Source organism: Ruditapes philippinarum, unplaced genomic scaffold (assembly GCF_026571515.1).
Source record: "Ruditapes philippinarum isolate M1 unplaced genomic scaffold, ASM2657151v2 ctg446_1_1_1_1, whole genome shotgun sequence".
NCBI classification, from domain to species: Eukaryota; Metazoa; Mollusca; class Bivalvia; order Venerida; family Veneridae; genus Ruditapes; species Ruditapes philippinarum.
The window spans coordinates 44,264-70,823 of record NW_026862956.1 but is presented as its reverse complement, the minus strand read 5'-3'; the positions used below and the strand labels follow the sequence as shown (position 1 = coordinate 70,823).

The 26,560-nt window shown below is 32.9% G+C and overlaps 1 protein-coding gene across 1 annotated transcript in view; it reads right to left on the bottom strand.

The window, feature by feature from the left end:
- Nucleotides 1-19,818: 19,818 nt before the first annotated feature.
- Nucleotides 19,819-26,560, bottom strand: part of LOC132720745 (thioredoxin domain-containing protein 16-like) — a 30,873-nt gene continuing 24,131 nt past the window's right edge. The window contains exon 21 of the mRNA XM_060704938.1: nucleotides 19,819-25,979. Coding sequence (XP_060560921.1) covers nucleotides 25,687-25,979 — 293 coding nt within the window. The 3' untranslated portion in view covers nucleotides 19,819-25,686. The remainder of the gene's footprint in view (nucleotides 25,980-26,560) is intronic.

The window sequence follows — 26,560 nt, the reverse complement described above, 5'->3', positions numbered from 1 at the left end:
AGTCCATGTAACTGATTAACATAATAAACCAGGAATATGACAATTTGCTTCTGGTTATTTAATGAATTATTGTTCAAATTGTACCCCACCCACTATGAATAAAAATCTAAAGGAACTCTGACCCCTCGATTATATTGATTATATGGAATGACAATATTTACTTAAGTTCATAAACATAAGGTGCTTTTCAAAGTGTGATAGTCTGATACCATTACAGGTATCCTGTGAGATCTAAAAATCTGTTACCAATTTAATAAGCATGATTTTGTTGTAAGTTCACCGAAGGATTTAAAAAGTACAATGTATGCAAAACAACCTCTGCTCATTTATTTATATGTTACACACCTTATTATGTCAAATGAAATGTAATTTATTTTTTAAAGTTTCTTAAATTGACAAAATAGTCATTTAAAAAGTTTGATATTTTATCTACATAGATCATTACTCTGATGACCTTCGGTTTCATGAAACATGCATAGTAGTCGGATAACAATAATGTAATAACACAATGTTTTATATGAAAATCGTTCTTGGCATATTATAATTGTGTTTGTGCTATTTTAATTCCTTCTATTTGACCTTTTTCGAGTTGTGTGGTTCTAGTATTTCTTTTTAAATAGTGTATAATAACACTTTGGATAAATAGTGTATAATAAGCCTTTGGATATGTTACGTGCTTTTAAAGGTTATATTTTGACCTTTGATCCCGTTATATAAATCCATTTGTTTTAGTTTCGCCCATTGTTCTCTATTTCTTGTGGACAATATGTTGTATGTCGTGCAATTGCACGAACATTTTACATTGAAGATACCATGATAACTTTTGTATGAATACATCTGTGAACGTGTCTTCACTTCCTTTTAAAGTGTACCAGTTAATGTAAAATTGAGAATTCTGCTTAAGCCGGAGCTTGAGGGTGTGGATGGTAGGTAACTTGCAATTACCACTACCGGTATGTTCCTATATGACGACACAGTGTAAATAAAATAAATCCCCGCCAAGTAAAATTCTAACAACTGTTATGGTTACATTAGACGAAATAAATAAAATACATACTGATCGTGTAAATATGTACAATTAAGGTACAGCCTAATTACCATAACCAAAGTACTCGATGCCCTAAAGGAAGGCAGAGCAACAAGAACATCACTTACCAAGACAGAAGACGAAATTAAAACAATTAAGAACGCACAAAACGTCAACAACGAAAATGTTGCAGTCTCGGTTTGATTGAGCCTGTTCATGAACGGCACTGTCAAGTGCAAACTACAGTACACGCCCCCTTCCATAAAAAACAGCGTATGGTCCCCAAGTACAAGAATATGTGTGCCTTAAACAAGAAAACAATGAGCGGAACTAAATAACATGGAACTTTGAAAGGGGATCAGAGGTTATGAAGATTGCATGCCACAGATAAGCTGTCATCTCGACATAAATCAGGCCTGCTTATACCAAGACGTAAAAGTTTTTAAAGTTCAATAAAATTTTTAATATATCTGAATTACGACGACAGGACTTTGTAAAATATTTACGTAATTTATGATAGCGATAGCCTTGTTAAAGAAGTTTGCCAGTAATAAATAAATTGCGTTCATTAGAATCATCCACACGACAGCAGGCCCAGGCAAATCTAATTAACTTAGAAATATATATACCCAATATGATGTTGCATGAAGTACATGTGAACAGTTTACAACGTTATTTAAAAAAAAAACAAGTATCATTGATTTTATTTACTATCTTATTGTTAATGATAGAAATGTTTAAATTTGAAAATATTCAGAGTTTGTTTTATTCATTTCACTTTCACTTAGATATATTTAAGATTTCACTTGATCAAATTTGATTATTTATGTTAAGGATATCATCTAGGTAGCGGTAAGTGCTATTTAATGCAACGTATAGCTTTCGGTTGGGAAATAGTAGAGAGACTTAACATAAAATCCCTCTAGTAACAATATAAAAGTAAATAAAGTAAACTAACATGTCATTGACATTATGATTGTACAAACCAGGAAAAGAGAAGATCCTTTGAGAGCAATTAAACATGATAAAGTTGATAATTCAAACTCAGTTTGATGGGGTCTGTTCATGAGAGACCATATCTCACGTCTCTTAGTACCGACTAAGTAGTATCCAATCCTCAACTATAAAAGTTTTGCAATCAAATGATCCCGAAAGACCAAGTCGTCCGGTTAGCTCAATAGGTAGAGCGTTGAACTGTGAATCGGGCACCCCTTTTTTGTTTCCCCGGACGTTGTGATTAAATCTTTAAAATAGTTTCAAACGGTTATTCGCACTTTTAACGGGCCTTGTTATGTACAGAAGTTTAAAGGCCTTCCCGAAATTTGAGGGAAAACTAAAATTTTAAAATGCTTGACAGCCTGCCCGGAACAAATTCGGGGGCCTAAAACTGCTTTTTGGTTTAAATTTTCAATTTTGGTTACTGCCGTGATCGGGTTTTTGGGAAAACTATTTGACACAAAATCCCCAAATGCCCCAAAAGGACTTTATTAATTTAACACTTTTTAACCCCTGCTGTTGAAAGACGTGGGTTTAAACCTTTGTTCTTTGGAACGGAAAACTGGAAAGGGGGCATTTTAAATTCAAACGCCCCCCCCCCCCCCCAGAAAATGGGGTTTTAACTATCAAGACCTCCCGGGGAAAAAATTTAAAGCTATTTTTGGTCCAAATTTGGAAAGCTCTTCTTAATTCCTCCCATGAAGTTAACAACAAACTGAAACAAAATGCTCAAAATCAAACACAGGACCTCCTCTGTACACAGGTTGAGATTATGATTGTGAACAAGTGTGCAAGGTCTCAAAGCGATATGTCGATAGAATTTTTGAAATTATCTGAGGTGGTACTGTAAATTCAAGGTTGGAAAAGGGGCATAATTCTGTCAAAATGCTTGATTAGACCTCCTCAAGTGTTCAAGTGGAGGGCATGATGGTAAACAAGTGTGCAAGTTTCAATGTCATATGTCAATGGATTTTGAGATGGTACGCAAACTTTAACGCCGACGCTCGGGCGACTAGGATAGTTGTCCTTAATCGTCGAATAGTTGAGCTAAAAAGAAAATAATATTTTTCAATACACTCAATATATATATATTTATATAATATTTTATACATAATTCAGATCCAGTCCAGCAGAAAAGTCTCTTACTGTAAACTGAAAAACCTACCCATTTTAAATGTTGTAGCAAATTACATTTTACATTTTAATGTATATATCAGTCATCAATAATGACAAAACTCCAAATATGGTTCAATTGTAGATTATCATAATTATGTTAAGCCAATGCCTTAAAACAAAAGCTGCATGTCAGACAGCACGCTCGAATATTTAAAATCAACAGCCTGCATAATAAAGAAATTCTCTTATTCATAAAGTAGTATAACTCTTTGAAATAAAAAACATGTTAGAGGAAGTAACCTACAATATTGATGGTTGTGGAGATTAATCTTGTCCGAAAAATTCTGTAAGTTAATAAATAGATATTATTATTTCCTAATAAATGCTTTGCTTATGGGTCTTGAACAGTGACCTACAAGTATAACCAAATCACATTTGAAGACTAACAATGAATGTTTATGGCTAAGGAGAAACAAACTTGCAAACAAAATCCTTAACAAAGAAAGGCAAGGCACAAGGGTCAAACGCAAATACCGAAATTGCAGGACAGTAAATTAAGTTTCCTTATTGTGTGCATAAAACAAATAAAAAGAGATATTTCAACATTTTTAGACACACATGCAGGGCATTTGCTATGAAAGGTAAGATGTCTTCATCACTAACCAATTAAATAAAATTTTAATCTTTTTGATATATAAAAATTAAAAAGTATTTAATTTAAAAGTTGACCTATGGTCCCGTTTCCGAATTACCCCACCCGCTTTGTATATGAATTTTAAGATCATTAAAACACATTTATGGGCATAGTTCGCACTTATTCTAACATTTCTAAATATGTGGTAGATTAATAGTTTTAAAGCCTGTCTTAAAACGAAATTTCATGAAATGTTTTCAGTTTAAACAAGAATAAAACTAATAAGTTACAAATATTCAGAAAGCATACCCAGTTTGCAACATATTTTTTCTTCTTTTCGTTTAAATTAGGCGATGAAAACTAAAACAAAATCAATGAAATCAAAATTTATAGCATGAGTAAGTTGAAAATAAGAAATGTTATGCAAAATTTCAATTGATTTACAAAACTGAAAAAGGAAATTAGCCAACGAAACTAGACTAGAATATTTTTAGGGATTTGGCGGCCATCTTTGACGCCATCTTGGATATCTTAGCTTCGCATCGGGGTTGGGCCAAATGAATATCCATTCCAGAAACTACAGATCCAGACGAACATTTTGGTATATGAAACTTGCTGTTGGCTGACATAGACCAGTTACCCCTCTAAATAGGCTAGTAAAATGGGCTGATTTGCAGCACTATAGAGGTGTGGTTTGCACTCTGAATTGGCAGGCTTGACCAATTATTTTTGTTAATACATATTATTAAACACTAACCTATACTTAATAAAAAAAACTCTCGAAGCATTATAAAAACAAAACAGCTATAAGGGGAGCACAATAAGTTCCCATTGGTATTGTTATCTGTTTGAAACCTGACATAAACCTTGTTGGACGTTGCCTTTAGACAGATTCACATGTAGTGTGGTTTAGGTTGGCTAAAATCGATGAAAACTAACCTAACTTTTCATAAAAAAAAATAGAATGAAACTTTCAGCCCTTAAATAAAAAATTTTAAAATCATTTATGTTAATAAACAAAAAAAAAACCCGATAATCCAGGGAAAAAACTATTTTCGCTTTTAAAAATTTTTTAATCCATTAATTTCGGGGTTTTCTTTCCGTATTTGGCAAGGGTCCATCAATTTTTTTGTTTTTTTTTGGTTTCCATTCTTTAGGGTTTTCCAATTGTCTCTTTTTAAAAAAAAGAATTTTTTTTTAGTACTCTTGGGGCGGGAATATTTGAAAAAGGGGGGGGTTATTCAAAACTTTTGGAAAATGAAAAAAAACCAAAAAAAGGAAACAAATTACGACGTATGTTTCCGTTCACTTTTTTACCCAAAATTCGTTGTTTTTACAAATTTAGAGATACTTGCGTTTGCCTTTTCCCCCCGGAAAATAAGAAAAAGAACGCATATGAAATCAATGGATTGATGTCTGATAAAATACAACATCGTGAAAACATGTGGATAGTATATGTACATATAAGAAATTCGGTGACAATATTGAATTTTTTACAGTTCAACAGTTAGATCAGTGTCGCCAGCTGACATGAATATGAACCATACAAAATGCCACCTTAACATGAGTACGAGAATCACAACCATTTTCAAGGAAATGACTATTTCGGCCCACTCAATATTAAAACAGAAAACAAATTGCATGCAAAAAAAGCAGATTCGCTTATCTACCTGTATTGGTTACACACGCTGTTCATCTAGAACTTCTACAAGACATAAAACCTTATGAATTTTTGCTGTTTGTTAAAAAGGTTAATTTCAAAAAGATCCCAACGTGGTTTTAGAAAAGCCCTTTGTGAAAAATGCTTTGAAAATTTAAAAAGAAGGCAGTAAAACCCTTTTCAAAACGGGTTTTTTTGGTTCCCCGAGATCTGTAGTTTTTGGTTTAAAAATTTCTTTAAAAAAAAATGGGCATACGCAAAAGTAGAATTAACGGGGATAAACGGGTTTTTTTACAAAAAGATTATTTGGTTTTTTGTAAAAGGAAATTTTTTTTCGAAAAAATACTTTTGTTTTGGGACATTTGGGGAAATTTTGCAGACTCTTTTCCAAAGAGGCTAAAGGAAATATTTTTAAAATTTTAAATCGGATCTGGGAAGATTTTTAAAAATTTTCAAATACTTTTAAAAACCTTTTTTTAAACTTGCCTCACCCAAATACGGGTTTTTTCCCGAAGAATATGATGAGATATTGACAGTATTTATTCGCCATATGAAAACTCACGTGAATGTCTTCATAAAACTTGGAAAAAGCTGATACAAACTTATACAAACTAAAAAAACTTATCCAATGAATTTTGGAGCGCATGTTGAAAAAATACTGAAAAATGCGATCGTCTTTAAAGACTTGAAGAATAATGTCTGCGTTTATACCACATATTAATATCGTGTTTATAAAAGCAATAATGCTCATTGTAAATGGATCAGTTGTTGAACTTATTACAAATCTTGCGTGATAGGCAAATTCTAGGAAGACCTTTAAAGTTATTTTTCCCCGTGTATCGATATAAATATCAAACAACAGAAAATATTGCATCCACAAGATTCGGTTTACAATAATAACATACGCCCCCTTCGCAGAGAAGCAGAAGTCGAAAAGAACAATGAAAAATGTTGAAATAACATGATTCAGCCCGCAATAAAGTTTGTGATGCACTGTGTGACAGATGACCACGCGTTGTGATGGAGAAAAGAAGTTAGAACAGTAATAATGTAGCAGGAAAATAGCACGTGGAATTTGGCAGGAAAATAGCACGTGGAATTCGTGTTGTTTTTTTCAGCACAGCTGTAATGTTGATGAACGGATATATCTTTTTATATCCCTGAAGAAAATTTCCCCCCCAACACGGCCAGAGGAGGGGCCTTTTTTCCCCCGCTCCAATTTTTAAAACCTTTAAACGAAAGGAAAAAATTTTTTGGGCAAAAATTTTAAAATTTTCCCTGGGGATGCCCGTGCAGTTTTTTTCGTTTCCCCCCTCTGAATCTTTTAAAACCGAAAAAAAGGAAAAAAATTTTTTTTGGGGGCTTTTCTCGGGACTTTGCCCAAGGTCACACATGTCATAATAAATTTATTTATGACAATAAATGAAGTTTGTTTACTGGCTAGTTTTGGGATCAGAGAAGCAGATGTATTTCTTAAAATGAATAAAAAAATTAAAATTTAACTTGAAAGGAGCATTGGTTGGAAAGACATCAAAAACATTAAAGGAGTTCTTTAAGTACATAAAAATTGAAAGTTACTTAGAAATTTTTCAAAAGAAAAAGCTTTTAATTTTTTTGGGGGCATTTTTAAAAGGGGCCCATTGAAATAAACCCTCACCCCCCTACCGGTGAAAAATCTAAAACGCAGCAATTTGAATTAAACAACAGAAATGCAGAATTGTACACTTCTATGGCCGGAACAAACATCGCGGTATATTATCAAGATCATTCGGGAAAGATCAGATTATCATTCACACGGATGATCATATTTCTGGAATTATTTTTACAGCTGGTAAGTGTATAATGTCAAAGCAGCCGTATACGCTTATTGGTTTCTTTTAATTTGATTTACTCTAAAATATTTTAGTCCGTTACCATGTTACTCCTTTCGGACATAGCTTTGCATGGAGTTCGCGTTACGACTGCACAATTGCTGCGTTATTTTCACATTCCTGCGTTACTTGATATAAACAGTGACCCCGTCAAACGAAAATTTTCGTTGACAACCGTTATAACCCTGGGATTGTCCTCAAACGCGATACATCATGGTAATGATCGACTACTAATACTGTTGGGAACCACCAACCATGCAATGCCTTTGTTATTTACAGTTACTGTTAATTGAAGCCCGTGCTAAAGTAGATTCCGATCAAACTCTCCCCTAATGTGATACCTATCCTTCAGATATCCTACAGCATGCACATCAAGCAATTAATTTTCCAGGACTTTGTACTTTGTGGTCCCTACCTGACATTGAAGTAAACTGTGCACATTTGACACATCTAAGAAGCTATTAGTTTTAACTACATATAATAATAATTATACCAAATATCTCACTTTTTGGGCTCACATCTGTTTAATCCTAAAAGAACCTCAAAACGTCAAAATCGAAAATGTTGCAAAAATGTCCGTGAGGGTGGCCGTAAAAAGTACGTATGCAGTCAAAGATATTGTACACTGACGTAAAAAAGAAAACTGTGTTCTTGGCTTTACCATTCTTGTAATTTGATACAACAAAGTCTGAGATATTCATCCGCCAATATGATACAGCGTTTTCTGCCTTAATCAAAGAAAAACGCCGCTGTTTTTTCACGTTAAACGCATTACGGATCAAAATTGAATACCTCATAAACAGACATTTTATTGGTAAGTACGTACAATTATAACATTTACAGTAATAATACTGTCGAAATATTGCAAGGTTATCTGTTTGTTCGGAAATGATGATTCATACAAAATAGAATAACGGTCTAAGTGCAAGTGTTGTATTGCTTTGTAAATTGTATATAATTTATCTTTTATTAATGTTGTACAACCAAAACCTACCGTCTGTTGAGCCCTTATGATTTATATAATTTAAAAATATACAATGCTGATCTGTAACAAAAATTTGTAAAGCACTCTCGTTTTTATTAGATAACGTCTATGTCAGGTTTTGGTGGGAACAGTGGGAACTTAGTCTCCCTGCTCATATAATTCTACGAGAGTGATTTTATGTTAAGTTTCTCTCCATATTCTCAACAGGAAACTATACATGCATTTAATAACACTTCCTGCAGCTAGATCAGTAGTCAACAGACGTGTACACCACTAATTAGAGATAAGATGTACACTTTTCAAAGCAATACAACACTTGCATTCAGACGGTAATTCTACACTGTAGGAATCATCTGAGGTTTCTCTAAAAAGGATCCCTCCCAATTGATCCTTTACATACTTTACTCACAAAATACTTTTTTCGCCACGAGTAATGATTGAAACACATCCATTAAAGAATATATATATTTTTTTAATGTGAAGCCTGACCTAGATTCAAACCTGGGACCCTCGGAATACCGTACCGCGGCTCTACTGACTAAGCTATCCGGCCGTCTACAAACTGCCTCCCTTCCCCTAATTAGAGAACAGTTCAATACCGTGACATAATCATTTTCGGAATAATTGGCGTCCGCGCCGAAGCGCGGCACCTTTTATGGAATGAAATCAGATTTTGTGAAAGGGCGACAGCAACTTCTCGAGCCTTTTATAGTTGTTCATAAATCGCGCTCTTCGGGGTATTTTTGGCTTGCGGCCACGGCCGCAAGACATTTGTTTTGGAATAGTTGTTCCGGTTAGGTGGTTTTCTGCTTACATTTGTTAGTGCATGATTGAACGGGAAACCAGTCTATATTTCCGCTGCAATCGTGCCCTTCGCAACTTTTCGGCCCTTTCCGTCACACTTCGGATTAATTATAATAGCCGAGGTAGTTCCGATTGCAATCGTGCCAATTCGGGCGATTCCGTCATACTGCGTATTACTCCGGAAATCTTACTTCGGTTATCCAAGTTTGTTTGTATAAATAGGATTTCTATTTTTACTTGATTTATCGGTTTAAAACGTAAGTAGAAGGGCAGTAGAAGGAAGAAATAAATTATAAACGACATTGTTCCGTTTCAATTCTTTTTCAAGTCACAAAAGTTAGTTTCTTTTATAATTGGTTTTTGTCTTTATTAGTTAAGTAGAGAATGGTTACTGTAGTTGTATTCCGTCTCCAACGGTCCTGCTGACTGATTCACACAGAATATTAGTGATCGAGTTATATTTAGATCTACTGAGTCTTTTTCTAAAGTAGGGTGAGGTAATCTTAAAATAGCCAATGCATATCATTAACCTTACCACATGCTCAGCTGATCTACAGATAGCGCATACTGTGTTGTCGGTATATCTGTGATCATAGATATTTTAAGTGTAACATAGTTGATACATGCTTATTAATTAATTGGTACCACGTAACGAGGTCTTTTAGTGCATTTACTTGTCTATAAAGGTGCTATATAAATGAATTTAGCAACTGCCAAAACGAATGACACTCTCTGCGAACAAAAGTGGAACACTTGTTTCCTTTCAGTATTATATATACTGTAGATCTCCACGTGATTGATTACTTTCTTTATTAGTTTCATACAATAGAGAAACGATTTCAAATCGTTCTTGACAAAAATATTCGTTTTTACAAAAAAAGTTGTTACTGTTATCGTCAGCATATTCCTGTTCAGTTATAATCAGTGGACTTCTGGTCCTTCTTTTGTCCGAATTTGCATGCATAACACTGGTGCTCAAACAAATGGACACAGGCGCTCGTCCAATCTTGGGCTTACCCTTCCTATCCCTTTAAAAGTGAAACTTTTTTTTTTCAAAAAAATAAAAAAAAAACAACAAAAACTAAATAAACCCTTTATGATATACAAATGCCGTAATTCAAAAAAATTGTGAAAGTAAATTGAAACAAATTTTTTTTATTTAAAGGGATGGGATGATGGCACAACTGAGCAAGCCTTTCCTTTTAAAAGGAAACTTTATTATTTATCATTTTGTAGTACACAGTGGGTTATTGGCGTCCGCGCCGAAGCGCGGCGCCGCCGAAGCGCGGCGCTCTTATGGAATGAGATCAGATTTTGTGAAAGGGCGACAGCAACTTCTCGAGCCTTTTAGTCGGTCATAATAAAAGCCGAAAATTCCGATCGGTATGAGGGTGCTTGATTATTAAATAAGAATGAAATGTCGCGATATGTTACAATGAATTTTCGCAATGCAAACATTTACAAATGAAATAACCTTTTCCGTCAATAAATCGCGCTCTTCGGGGTTTTTTATTTATCATTTTGTAGTACACAGTCGGTTATCATGTCATGGTATGTTATTGTTGTACATGTATCCTAGAATGATCAGTTGATGACCTAAATATTCCAAAAACCTATTTTATAGATATATCTTTTTATCACTCCTATCGGTAATTACCGGTCTCTCCCGGTCTATTTTGACCAGGATTTACTAGTGACCGGCGAATAGTACCACACGTTATATTGTCCGGTCTCTCCCGGTTTTGGAGTAGATGTTTGATATCGTTACAATTAGAAAAAAAACAACAATAGCATGTTTCATTTTATCTATATGAGATAAAAACAATAAATATGTACACGGATTTATATGTAATATAAATCCGTGATATGTACAATAATTGAGAAAAAGGTACATTTTTTAGGGTATTAAAATGACATTATCAACTTTGAAACATTTTATTTAATTATTCAATTTGTTATCCGTGTTTAGTAAAGATGCCGAGGAATTATTCAAAGTTACAAATTAGATTTTATGAATTATTCAATTGATCGATAATTTAAAAAATGATAAAGAAAAATACAATGTACATGTACATGGTTTAAGAATAAACAATATTATATATTGAAAGATAAACCATAATTTACTGACTTTTTCCAGTTAAGCTTTGACTTATAATCGTCGGTCAATATGACAATTGAATTCTTAAAATTTATTTTACAATTTTAATAAAAAGAGTAGTAAAAACTCAGTATTAAAATAGCACATAAACACAAAAAAGAATAAAAGAAAACAATATTCATAAAATTTGTATTTTTTTAAATTAAAATTAATAGATATTACAATTATTGTATAATAAACAATTATGCTCAACATGATCAACATGGTAATATAACCAGTGTCATATTTTTACTAACTTAAAGTGTGAACAGATACCTTAAGGGGGTCTTCGCTAATAGCGATAACATGTACATAATAAAGGACAAATGTGTGGTACGTGTTGATCATGCGTTACACATATGGATTATAAATGATTGCATACGTGTATATCCGTTGCTATTAATAACCACGATCATAAAGAAATAACAAGTAATATTCTAATCTCTAGCATGCCAATCAAAGTTCATAATGAACAATGTCTTTCGTCCGCTCATTCATAAGTGGTATACATTTCTGGTAGTTTATAAGAATATCTTGTCATCATATGTGTACTAGTTCATCTTCACTTGCTGCATTTCTTGCTTGGACGCCCTTTGATGCTTTGCATCAATGCCTTTCTTGTTATGGTATGTTATTCCGAAAGCTGTAAATAGAATGATGAGTTGATGACCTAAATATTCCGAAAATCTATTTATAGAGGGATGTACTCATGTCGGTAATTCCCGGTCTCTCCTGGTCTATTTTGACGACCGGCGAATAGAACCACACGTTTATTGTCCGGTCTCTCCCGGTTTTGGAGTAGATGTTTGATATCGTTACAGTTTTTACAGATAAATAAGCTTTTTTTCAAAATGAATGTTTGTCACTTAGTTTGGTTACAATTATAATTAATTAACACAGATCAACTCTCAAATTTATTGATTATTATTATACATAAACATACAATTCGAAAAAAAAAAACCAACAACACAAATCGCATGTTTTATTTTATCTATATGAGATAAAAACAATCAATATGTACAATAATTGAGAAAAAATGTACATTTTTATGGCATTAATATGACACTATCAACTTTGAAACATTTTATTTAATTTGTTATTCGTGTTTAGTAAAGATGCCGAGGAATTATTCAAAGTTACAAATCAGATTTTATGAATTATTCAATTGATTGATAATTTAAAAAATGATAAAGAAAAATACAAATGTACATGTATATGGTTTTAGAATAAACAATATTATATATTGAAAGATTAACCATAATTTACTGACTTATCCAGTTAAGTTTTGACTTATAATTGTTGGTCATTATGACAATTGAATTCTTAAAATAGTAGTAAACGTAAAAACTCAGTATTAAAGTAGTGCATAAAACACAAAAAGGAAAAGAAAACAATATTCATAAAATCTGTATTTTTTTTATTAAAAAATATATTACAATTAGTGTATAATAAACATGTATGCTCAACATGATCAACATGGTATCATATTGTTACTAAGTGTGAACAGATACCTTAAGAGGGGGTCTTCGCTAATAGCGATAACATAATAAGGGACAAATACACAAGTGTGGTGTTGATCATGCGTTACTCATATGGATTATAAATGATTGTATACATGTATATCCGTTGCTATTAATAACCACGATCATAAAGAAATAACAAGTAATATTCTAATTTCTAGCATGCCAATCAAAGTTATAAATAATGAACAATGTCTTAAATTTCGTTCGTTCATTCATACCCAGCAAACACAAGACGTCACACTGACGTCAGATTTAAGTCAGGTTCTGACGTCGGATGACGGTCGGAAAAACGGTTGGATTTGTAATCCTTCTTGTTTTACAATGTTATAAATATTTTCTGGCCAATCCTGATTAGATCAAATTTAATGTAACTCATTATTTTAAGTAACTTCCACTCCAATGAAATGTATAACAAAAATCTAAAAGCAAAAATATGTTTTTATGTTTTTTATTTAAGATAAAAGTTGCAATTTAAAGTTGTTACATAGTTTTAGTTAATTCTGCAAGGCTTAATAATTTTCATTAACTAAACAAAATAAAACATAAAATAAATTAATAACAAAACAAAAAGTATTAAAAAAACAATGACATAAATGAAACTAAGAAATCATATACAAATCTTAAAGAACAAAACAATGTATGTATATTTCTATCAAAGTTTGCCTTATCAAACAAAATAATGAATTTATTATAATATTAAGAAAAGCTAAAAGATTCGGATAATAATGTTTCAAGCAATTAATGACAGATTTTCAGTATTTTAACTATATTTTTCTACAGCATTACTAAATTCTGGAAACAAAGTGATCCCTCGGAAGCATCAATCACAACAAAATAACATAAGAATTGCAGACTCGGTTTGATTGAGTCTGTACATGAGGGATAATGAATAAGTGCAACATATTTCACGCCCCCTAGCACCGGCTTGAGCGGTACTCAATTCTCAACACTTTATAGTGTTGGCATCGATGATCCCGAAGGACCAAAAAATATAACAACACTGAAGTGAAGTACGGGGCAACTTTTTACGGCTGCCACACTAAAACATTTAGTGGTATTTTTCATATTTTGACCTCCTTTTGATAATTGTCACTAACATATAAATTACTTCCTTTTAGTTACTTCACACAGTTATACTTTTACATATCCACGAGATTTAGCACGAATTTGGAGGTGTGATGCCTTACCACCCCTCGTCTGTCCGGAGGATATGCTAATGTCCAATGGCGTGTGTGATATCATTTTCACTGGGAAAAAAAAAATATGAAAATTGGAAAAATTACAAGCAAAAATGTTTTTCATGATTATCTGTCCTTTAGAAATTTTGAAAGTTATCTTAAATTAATGAATAACTTTGCTAGCTTTTCAGAAGTGAGCCTTAAGAAATCAAAAGTAAAGATAAATACTGAAAAATTAAAAGACCGCTTAAAAACTCTAGTTTTTTCTATATTCCAGTTTTGTATGGATTATAGTATGTAATAAAATTAGCAAAAATCTTACATTCCCATGATTCATGTTTCTTTTTACAATATCACGTATTTCTGTCTCTCCGACCTTTGAGAGCATGTCCAACACTTAAACTTTCTGAAAAAAATGTATATTCTACTTTTGAAATAGAACAGTTACGCAAGTCTTAAATTTTTCATAGTTTCAAATAAAAGATTGTTGAGAAATTATTGATAATAAATGTATGTTTATGTACTATGTTTTGTTAAAAAGTTTATGTTCTGTTTTGATTACATTTTCCTACTAATGACGCCTCATTGTATATTACAAAATCATAAGTAGATAATCAATCAATTCGCTCTTTCATTATTTCCCGTTCATTTATTATATTGATATTAAAATCTGGTGTAAAACACATTAATTAAGGTTAGTTTATTCTGATCAAAAATTGGGCCATTGGGAAAATACCCGAAATGTAATTGTCTGGGACCGAAACGTCTTGGGTTATTTGGGACCGAAACGGCTTGGTCCGAAATGCTCGAAATCGTATCAGTTCATTCTCAATTTTAAGATTTTAACTGACAAAAAACATTATAGTTTAACAAGAATATGAAAACCAAGCTTTCTCTCTGGTTGTACTGAAAAGCACATTATTAGCTCTTCACGAGCAGAGTTAAAACATGCCAAATTTGAAATGATTTATTATCAAACATTATCGCGAATTTGTGTGACCTTTTTTTTCAACTGTTCAAATAAATTAATGATAATTAAATCTAATAATGCTTGCAATTAGATGCAATTAGATGCAATTATTTTTCAAATACAAAGTAGAAATAAATTTACATTAATTGAACTGACCTTTTTGTTCAAGGAAATCTGGAATATTCACTTAATCAATGCATCCCGATTCCTGATTATGAAACGCCTACGAATTTGAATTTTCCATCCACGTGGCTGTAGATTCGAATTATAATTATGTTTTCTTTCCTTTTTCTGTCACTATGATTAAATGTTAAAGCACTATTAAAAACTCGTGATTTTGATACATATAATGTACCACAAATGATAATATTATAACGTTAAATGATTGGAACTCGTAAACAGATCTGTGGCTATAAATAAATTTCATAACAATAACACATGTAACTTGCCTATATACAACGCCACCTATATGTTTTATTAGGTTGCAGCGCCGCGCACGTGGTCTTCGAAAGGCACTTGTATATATCTATATACACTTAATTTGTAAGCCAAATAACATTTGAAAAAAGTATAAATGATTATAACAGCGAATAAGGATGACTTTTTGTTAATTTTTTACCTACTGTCAGGACACCGACCAGAACCTGACGTTAGTACGACGTCAAAAAGAAACGTCTAATAGACATCGGTTTTTGGACGTCAGATTTACGTCGTATTTTGGTCGCCGACGTCGTGACCAAAATCTAACGATAATCTGACGTTATTTTAACGTCATGTGTTTGCTGGGTAAGTGATATACAATTCTGATAAAAACCAATGAACCATTGAACAGTTTATAAGAATATCTCGTCATCATATATCTACTAGTTCATCTGCACCTGCTGCATTTCTTGCTTGGACGCCCTTTGATGCTTTGCATCAATACTTTTCTTGTATAGGATTTGAACAAAGTACAACTTTGGGTCTCCTGAAGAGTTTTTCAACATCATTTTTACCCCATCTTACTACTTTGTTTACCTTTTAGCCCTAATTGTTCTGGAATTTCATTCATTACACCCATTATCAGGAGATAATTTGGTAATCTGTTACTTATCATTGTGGGAGGTCTGTAGAAATCTGTACGACAAGATTTTCAAAATAGAACATGTCCTATCCCTTACATCTAGACTTAATTGGTTTCCGAATTCAAGAAATAGTAGCCTTCACACATAAAGATTTGCCTGTACATCTTAGTTTTAATTGGGGTTGTACTTCAAAATCCTACCGTCTGTTGAGGCCTTTATTTTTTTTAATATCAATAATCATTATTTTGATCAAATGGTTGCTAAAGTATATCCATGTGAAATTAATTGGGATTAAACAAACATTTAAGAAATTACTACATCCTTTTTGTATTTCAACATTTCTGTCATGCTATGGTAACTAAATCTATAATATTTTGAATTTAATATCGCAACGGAGAAGTACCTCGCAATTATTTAGCGTTGCTAGAGCGTGCAGTCCTGTCGATGATTTTAATGAACGCAATCTTTTTATTACTGACAAACTTGTAACCTCGTGTATCATACACCATTTTTCATGGAATGACACGAAAGTGACTTATTGAAGGTTAGATGATAACCGCCGTATGAAAACATCTACGGATGTTTCTAAATTCAACATTTTACCATTTTTAGGTTAAAATGTTGAATTCTGCTTAAGCTCAGGACGGGGAAGGTAATTTCCACTTTCCAATACCGTCAATGGCCAGGACTGGAAGATTTCAAACAGAACAGCCATTCACACAAAACATAAATGTAATGCTAAACGATCTTCAAGCAACCGTAAAATAAAAGCCCTCCACAATCGCTCTACAATTTGATGTCGATAATCGGTTACGTTTATTTAACGTTTATTATTTACGTGTACCTTATAAATTAAACCTGAATAGAAACCGATTGATCCATATTCCAGGGATTCCCCATTTACAAACATATTTTTCATAGCTTGTGTTTTGTAAAGAAATGTACATTTGATTGACTTTGGTTTTTCCGTTTCGTAACTTTTGGATAATCTAGGACGTACAGTAAGTCTTCTTCTCTGATATTGTGTATAGAAACATATATAAAAACAATAAGGACACCCCACATTGAAATATTTGAGTTGAAACACGCTGTGGCGAACACTTCATATCAAATGAGTCAGGACGGCATATATAATGGATTTGTTGAGAACAAAATAACCACACAGTAGAATAGGAAAAGCCATGCAAAATAACAAGCTCGAATTGTATTTGAATGATGCATTTGAAAAAGAATGTGCCTATGAAATTGAAGAAGCTGAAATAGAATTCATCAAAACTGGAATAGAAACACTTGTGAATAGGATTGTCACGAAAGTTCTAGCAGACGACAGCTTGCAGAAAAACATGACGAAAATGTTTGAAACATATTTTGAAGGAAAACTGATAAGAAGTTCCGTTAACATTGTCGGAGCAGGAAGTTTTTACGAAGGGACAAAAAATAAATTCCCCAATGAATTTGATTTGATAGTTATTCTTTACTGCTGTGAAGGTACACCTAAACAATTCAAACAATATCTTCAAGAAGCAAACGTATTCAATACAGTTACAGACACTTTTACAACAATTGTGAAAGATGTAGTGGAACAAAATGAACATGATTTGCTATATTTTATTTCGAGTGCTGATCAAGAAAATTCTAAGCTTTACTTTGCAAAACATTTAAGTTATCATGGCCCTGCAACATGGCTGAGATTCGTCTATGAAAATGAAGCAAAACTAAAGAGGGACATAGACGTAGATTTAGTTGCTGCCTTAAAGATTTCCGACAGGGCTATTTTGGAGCACGCGGTGAAAGAATATTGTGCATTGGAAGAGTTTTCGCAACAAGTGCTCACAGCTGGGAGTTGTTTTTGTATCGGGGCAAATTACTCCTTCACGCCGACAGAAGTGCATATCATAAAGGATATGTTATCTGAAAATCACAGAAAAATTTACAGACTCCTCAAGTTCCTAATAAATGGACACGGTGATGTGGAGCAATTGACAAATCTAGGAACATTCGAGAAATCCTATTCCTCGTTCATGATCAAGACCTTGATGATCTATCATCATTTCAGGTGCCACAAGCCTGACAACGATCATCTGGGACCGTGTTTGTTGGAAATATTAGATGAAATGTGTCAATATGAAACTTCCTCAGATTTCCCCAGTCTGTTTAAAACAGACCATAGGATAATGTTGAGGTGTGATTTGGTTCTCGGTTGTTACGTTAAGTCTCTTCTAAAGAAATTGAGAACACTTCAAAAAGTTTCCGGGACATATTATAACTACGAAAAAAACAAAATCAAACAATCTGTGTCAAAAACATACAATGACCATCAAGGAACTAAATGCTTTTGTGTTTTAATATGATGAAATATATTCCTTCTCTTTTCTACAATATCTACACTCATTAGGTAATACGTTTACAGTGTTGTACACAGTGTTAACATGTTAAAATGCTTTGTACAAGTCTCTTTGCCAGTAATTTCTAAAGAGTATAATAAATTTAAAAAAACGCATTTGAAATATGATAACACCACTATTTAAGTAATTATGTTTGGACTTTTGTGTTGTAATATTTCTCCTTTGATTACACTGATTTTAGATTTTTAGAAAGAAATTTATAATTTATTATTGCAAATTCATAACGATAAACCATAATGAATGATTTTATTATATCAAATATCTTCAATATTCAATTTCTTATTGGTGTATCCGAATAAATCTGATTACAGTTTATTCTTTTGAGATTTTGATTCGATTTACTCATATTTTTGTCGATCTAACCAAGAAAAACAATTTATACACTAACAAATTCTGACCTAGTGGTCCAAATAAAAAAATGCAGGAATAAAAGGCTATAGTAAATTCTTCGCCCAAGTTCATCCCAGATATATTCAATGGGATTCAAATCCGGGGAGACAGCGGGCCAGGGCAAGACGTTTACGTGGTTGCGAGGTAGAACATTGGCTGTTGAACGGGCAGTGTGTGTTCTTGCATTGTCTTGCTTGAAAGTTAACCTAGAAGCATGAGCCTGCATGAATGAAGAGTGTTTGCCAGAATATGCACATAACCCTGTGCTGTAAGGTTGCTGCGCACAACCACAAACTCTGTCTTTCGGTTACCCATAATCCCTCCCCATACCACCACACGTCCCCATCCAAACCTATCCCTTTCCCGCATACAACATTGTGCGAAACCTTCATTTCTTAAGCGAGATTCTTCGATGAAAATAACCCGACCCCACTGGTTTCATGTCCAGCGTAAGTGACGCTGTGCCCAGGCCAACCTTGCGACCCTATGGCGCGGTCTCAGTATCTGATTAGTATATGTTCTTCGGCATAAATTGGAATGCGGATTACATAAGGCGATTTCGGATAGTTTGGACCCTGACATGTAGCTGCTGAGCAGCAGCTGTAGCAGACAAAATCCGGTTGCAAAGGTAAATCAGCCTAATGGTGTCGTCGTCCCTTAGTGACGCCACACGATGTGCACCAGATCCAGTATTACTAAACTGTGCACTAAGATTATGAATTGTTTGCCTAGAGCAGCCAAAATGTTATGCAACGTCTATATAACCCAAGCAGCACCCGCTTGCAGCATCCCAATCGCCTAATTACGTTGATTTTCAGTTGAGTTGCCCATCCATGATACAACTGCACGAGATTATGGGGTTTGTGTAGTGTATCGACAGGCCAATAATATGAGGTAGAGTTGCGTATCACGCATGATAAATGATAAATACGTACTGAAATGTACATGTAGGTTTACATAATGTAAAGTTTCTTTTTTGCTGAGTGTATAATATATCTCTATTGATTTGTAATACAATAATCTAAATCGTTTTGGATCTGAATAAATAAATATAAAACTTTGTTTTTTTTATGATCTTTATTATCAATTTCATCTTTTATACATGTATATCTAAACTCCCAATAGAATTAAAAACATATTTAATTTGAGTACCTGATTGCTTCATAATTTAGTGTATAACACAAAATTAGAAAACATGATGTCAGCACGATCAAGGCTCCGTTGTCTGTGTAACATTTTTGCTTTAGGTACATGTTAAGTTGAATAACATAATACACCATACATGTATTGTTATTAAGAGAATTATTTGATACACATAAAACAGTATTGTTTAATCTAGTACCAAACTGCACATTGGTTATCTTTTTTGAATAATCCAACAAGCCATAAAATGTCAAAATACAATACCACATTGTAGCATGACATGTTAAACTATAATAACATGATACTCTAGGTGCCTACAGTTCCTTTATAATAGAGTTCCCTGGATGGTAATATACTACAATTAGGGTCACTGCTATATTAACAACTGTCTTATATATATTATAGTTTAGAAAAATAAAGGTAATAGGAGCACATATACTCGTTCATAAAGTAATTAGCAACGCACATGAAATAAATATACTCTTAATATACACCACCCCAACCTTAAAAAGGACTAAATGCCTGGCTAGATCTACAATAATTAATTCATGTATCCAGTTATATATCAAAATCAGAGTAACGTTTCAACAAAGACCATTTGATTTGTGTAAAAAATGAATATTTAAAACTTTAAAAATAGAAATTAAAAAAAAAACAATATATATACATAAATAAATGAAGTAGTAAAGACAGAAAGCACATATTTAACCTCACTTTGAGTCTGAAGTCTTCAAGTCTGAAGTACAATGAAAAGGAACATATGGACCATAAAGCGGTCAAAATAAAGCAAGTTTGTATACTTTTGTAGCATAGAAAAATAAAAACACAAACATTAAACATATGTTTATTTAAAAGCTATATCAAATTATCAGTTAAGTCTAAAATAATGTTCACACTCACAGACACTTGGGGTCAGACCCTATACCTCACCTGGAAAAGCCCCTGTGAACATTCAATAAAGACTTATAGGTTTTAACACAAATGGGGCATCTGTCTTAATCATTAATATTGTATTTAAACCATTTCAAAAGAATAAAAAAAATATTAAAAAAAAACATGTACCATCAAGTGTCAAAAAAATACCTTTTGACACTTGACAATACATGGGATTTTTTTAAATACTTGTGGCATTGGTTTAAAAATAATTTTAAAGATTATTAAGACAAAATTAATGGCCCATTTATGTTAAAAGTTTTTATTGACCGTTTAAAGGGGCAGTTCAAGTCGGGGGATAGGGTCAGTCTGACCTCCAAGTGTCTGTGTTTACAATAAGCACACAGGGATCTAAACTATACAAAGACAAAAATTTAGTAAAATGATAAAATAAACAACTTTTAGGCAAGCACAGATATTTATGGCTGTAACAAGTATTATAATATGTATATAAATAAAAAAAAAAATAAAACTAATAATTTCCTGCCATAAAAAACGTTCAACATTTTTCTCTGACCAGGATTTGTGTAAATAGATATATGTATAATAAAATCACAACAAGAATTATTACCCACCTTAAAAACGTCATATTTTCAATAAATCATTGAATAAATTAATGGGCTACGAGAAACAGTGAGCAAGATAAATGTGAAGGGTGGATAGAAAGAATAAACCAGTACCTATATGCTCCACAAAAAATATTAGGGAATGTAAAAAACTATATTTCATTGCAAAAAAAAAAAAAAAGATAAAAAAAGGATAAAAAATGGGTCAAAGACAGAAAAGGCCAGGTTGCATTTGTACACCAAATATCATGAGGCTGTGATGTTACGAAAAAAATTTACCATTGACCCATTAATGTCAAAAATTTAATAAAGTGGGTAAACAGGAAGTGGATGAGCTACACACCTAAAATCAAATCCCATGGTATGGGACCCATGTGTCAATGCTCTATGCCAAATATCAAGAGGCTGTGATAAGTAGTTGCTGAGAAAACTGTTACGAAAATTTCCTACCATTGACCATTAACCCATTACTTCATGAGCATTTTGTGAAAAATGGCTGTTTTCATTGAAAAGTCTCCTGTTACAAGTTCAAATTGCTATAATACTATAAAAACTGCTTCAACACTAATCAAACTTGGCACAAATGTTGACTGGACCATTGCCCTTGCAACAACATGCTCAGGCTTAAATTTTCTGTTACCATGGCAATGAGGGGACATCTCAAAATTGCCAAAAATCACTATTTTGCGTTGATTTTTTCCATCAAAATTGATTTCAAAGTGCTGCAACTTCTCAATGGATTGAGATAGAGTCAAATGCTTTTCAGCGTTGGTTACACGTTACCTTATGATCAATCTGGGGTCATTTACAGCCTCTCACAAGTCCAAAATTTTCTTGGCGATGAGGGGGACTCCGCCCCCTTCAAACCCCCCAAACAGAAGGGGGCACATCCCCCTTCTGGCAACCCCCTGATGTATCTTTTGGTTGGGGGGTCGCGCCGAAAAAGAGGTCACTTTTTTTAACAACATTTCTCAAACAAAAACAAGTGTTTGGGGCCTAAATAAGGCATTTTTTCATCATTTGAGACAACAAAAAGGGGGGGGGGGTGAAAAAGGCGTTGTTAAAAGGCGTGTATATGAAGTAATGGGTTAATGTCGAAAAATTTAACAAATTTAACTAAGTGGATAAACAGGAAGTGGATGAGTGACAGACCTGAAATCAAATCCCACGATATGGGACCATGTATCTATGCTGCATGCCAAATATCAAGAGGCTGTGATAAGTAGTTGCTGAGAAAACTGTTACGAAAATTTCCTACCATTGACCATTAATGTCGAAAAATTTAACTAATTTAACTAAGTGGATAAACAGGAAGTGGATGAGCGACAGACCTGAAATCAAATCCCATGATATGGGACCATGTATCTATGCTGTATGCCAAATATCAAGAGGCTGTGATAAGTAGTTGCTGAGAAAACTGTTACGAAAATTTCCTACTATTGACCATTAATGTCGAAAAATTTAACTAATTTAACTAAGTGGATAAACAGGAAGTGGATGAGCGACAGACCTGAAATCAGATCCCAGGGTATGGGACCATGTGTATATGCTGTATGCCAAATATCAAGAGGCTGTGATAAGAAGTTGCTGAGAAAACTGTTACGAAAAATATTTTCCCCGCCCGCCTGCCCGCCCGCCGCCCAACATTCACCATACTATAACCAGGATTTGCACCAGTGCAACCCGTCCAAAAATACAAAAACTGAACCAATATTTGCTACAAACAATGATCTAGAATAGATAACATGCTCCTAAAGTAAGCCTGTAGCAAAATAAAATATGAAAATAATTTATGTAATAATGAAAATATGTGACTAAACACATGCTTAATGTTTGTTTGTTTGTATTGGGTTTTACGTCACATCGACACAGTATAGGTCATATCGCGACATTCCAGCTTTACTGGTGGAGGAAGACCTCAGGTACCCTTCCGTGCATTATTTCAGGCACGAACGGGCACCTGAGTAGAACCACCAACGTTCCGTAAGCTAGCTGGATAGCTTCCTCACATGAAAGAATCCAAAGTCCCTGTCGGGATTCGAACCCACAGCGGTGAGGGGCAAGTGACATGCTTAATGAATGGAAAATCTAAACCTAACTATGAGCATGTACTTTTCAAGTAATCACATTTAAAAATGTAAAATGTATGCTAAAAGACTACAATGTACCATGTCAAAAAGGCCCCAGAGTAGTCTGCTAGATTACATTTTTTACAAGGACAATATTTTATGCTAGAAAAGTGAAATTAATTCTAATTGTGTAACAGATTCTCTTTTACCCAATATGCATATTAAATAGCATTTTATATATGAATTGATTTATGGAATGTTTGCTGATTCAAATTTTGATTAAATATGAGTCAAACGCTTTGCGCCAAATACACTGTAGTAATGTAAGAGTATATATAAATAACAATAATAATATTTAAATAACTTTACAATGCAAAATCAGTTTCTGTACAGTATGGCCAGGCCTTTTCCTTGCCCTGCCTGATCTTTTGGTAATTGATAGCCAAAATGTAAATTTTTCTCAACAAATTAAAAAATTAACATGAAGCAGAAAAAAGTGATTTGGCTGGTAATTTTGGCTGGAAAGGCTGGAACTGTAAAACAATGTACATCATACATAACCTGAAAATTTTATACATTGCCCAATTTATTCAATGTACATTTTGAAGTGCATGTCAAGAATGCTGGAAAAGGTCTAATTTCAGTATGTTCACTTATTCAAATTAAAGTTTGGTCACCTATTTAAAAGGTAAAATAAAGTACCGTTGGTATAAGATTTACAGAATTAATGACTTCATGTACACAATCAATCTCAATATAATACATTAAAGTTATTACATCAAGTCTGTGTATATCTCATTTAAAGACTCATTATGTCCTAGAAATGCTTTAATTTTTATTTCTGGAACGTTTTTTTATATTTGGTGTACTGGTATAGTTTCAAGGCCTATTACCAGAATCATATTTTGCTTATGTTGCTTTCTAAAAATAAGTAAAGCTCTATAGTGATTTAGTATTTTTATGGAAGACAAAGTAATATTTTGTCTAAATTTTGCTACTTTCATGACAAATAATTTCACATTCAAAGCTACTTTCTTCATGAAATAAGCATCTAAAATGCTTAAACCCATTATTTAAATATCATAAACTCATGTTTGCCCTTTCCAAAGAAGGAAAAATGTATTCTCATTTCTGAGGCATAATGTGCCTTTAAAATTAACATCTAACTTTCAGGAGAGATTTAAAACAAAAACATACTTTATAAATAACAAAAATGAGTGAAGAAATTAAACTCTGCACAAAAACAAACAATTGGTGTCAAAGGCAGCTTGGTAGAGAAATCTAGAGTTCCCAAGAAATCAAAGCCTGTGAGAAGAAGATCATAAAAGACAAAAACACACCTCTCTAACATTAAGGTTCCCAAAAATATGATGAAATAATAGAACATGACATTGACATATTTTTCTCATTATATTAATAAATATAAATTTGTGACATATAAAAATACATGTTTTCATTAATATATTTAAAAGATCACAAGATTATTGGACAAGCTAAGACAAAATAGGACATTGAATAAGGTAAGACAAAATAGGACACTGAACAAGGTAAGACAAAATAGCACATTGATAAGGTAAGACAAAATAGGACATTGATAAGGTAAGACAAAATAGGACACTGAATAATAATGTAATACAAAACAGGACACTGAATAAGGTAAGACAAAATAGGATATTGAATAAGGTAAGACAAAATAGGACACTAAATAAGGTAAGACAAAATAGGACAGAAACTCTAGTATTGCCAATTTAATTGTACTATGAAATTACTTTTTTCGTTTACTGAAAGATATTTTATGGCACTGTATCAAAATATATATATATACATCTGTATAGTATAAAATAATCTTTTTTGCCTGTTAACATCCTTATTAGATATTTACACAACCAGCATCTATTCAGTTGAAATCAAAATTTCTATCCTCAAATATTCAAGGTTTTACAAAATAAATTTCATATAAATATTGTGTTGTATTATATTAAACACATTGTAAAGCAACACATTGTAAAGCAACTTGAACTGAAATAAGTTATGTAGTTTACTATTAATTAAAATATGATAGCAAAAAAAGAAGAAAATACTGTAAAGATACTAAATTAGAAAAGATATCTTAACAAACAAAAACATATACAAAAGAGGAACTGTAAAAATTGGAATTCTGTATTTTTGGTCAGATCATTTTAAAATTATAAGAGAAGGCTAACTTTACTGATAATCAGAGTTCAGAGGGGTCATGGATCTTGCCATTCTTCTTTGCCTCATTTTTGTTTGATGCAACATTGTCATCTCCCTCACCTCCGTAGCCTCCGTCAACAGAGTTACTTCTCTTTCTGTCACCATGGTGATGAGTTCTCCCAGCTGATTGGTGATACAGCCTTGAGTCTTTCAGAGCAAACAAATCTCTCCTTGTGTCAGAATCCTCTTCTTCCTCCATGGCCGGTATTTTCTGATGTCTATCTTCAGGATCAAAGTCTACTAACTCATGCTCACTTTCTGTATGTTCCATTTCTTAAAATTATAAAACATGTTTTCACATATAGAAAAAGGATTTTTTCTCTAATTAAAAATTGTTTCAAGTGAGAAATCATTGGTTGTCTATAACTAATAAGTTAACATAAACATTTGGGGTACATTTGAACATCAAACCAAGGCTCATGTATTGCTTTCATATATTACTATATAGTTTTATTAAAATTCACAGTGTTACTATAAGACTTTGGTTATGGGTCAATTTCTGGGTTGCCTTAAACTCTTCTATTTACTAAGACCTTGAAGGTCACTTTACAACATAAGTGTATTTCTAACTTCCAATCCAGGCAGGACTTTAACTCAAAAAGATGTCAGGCATGATTGTGGTTTTCAATTTCAACCATAAATACTATTCTAAACCACTATTATTTCTCTATCCTTTTTGGGGCTGGCAATCAAAAGATGGTCTAATGGTAGGATAACCATATTTTCAAAATGTGTTGTTAACTCTGTTTAACACAACCTGTCAGAAACCAAAGGTCACCCGTATCAGCATACTCATTGGCATATAGTTCCAATAGGTCAACTTTTACAGAAATACCCTTTAAAAATTAAGTTAC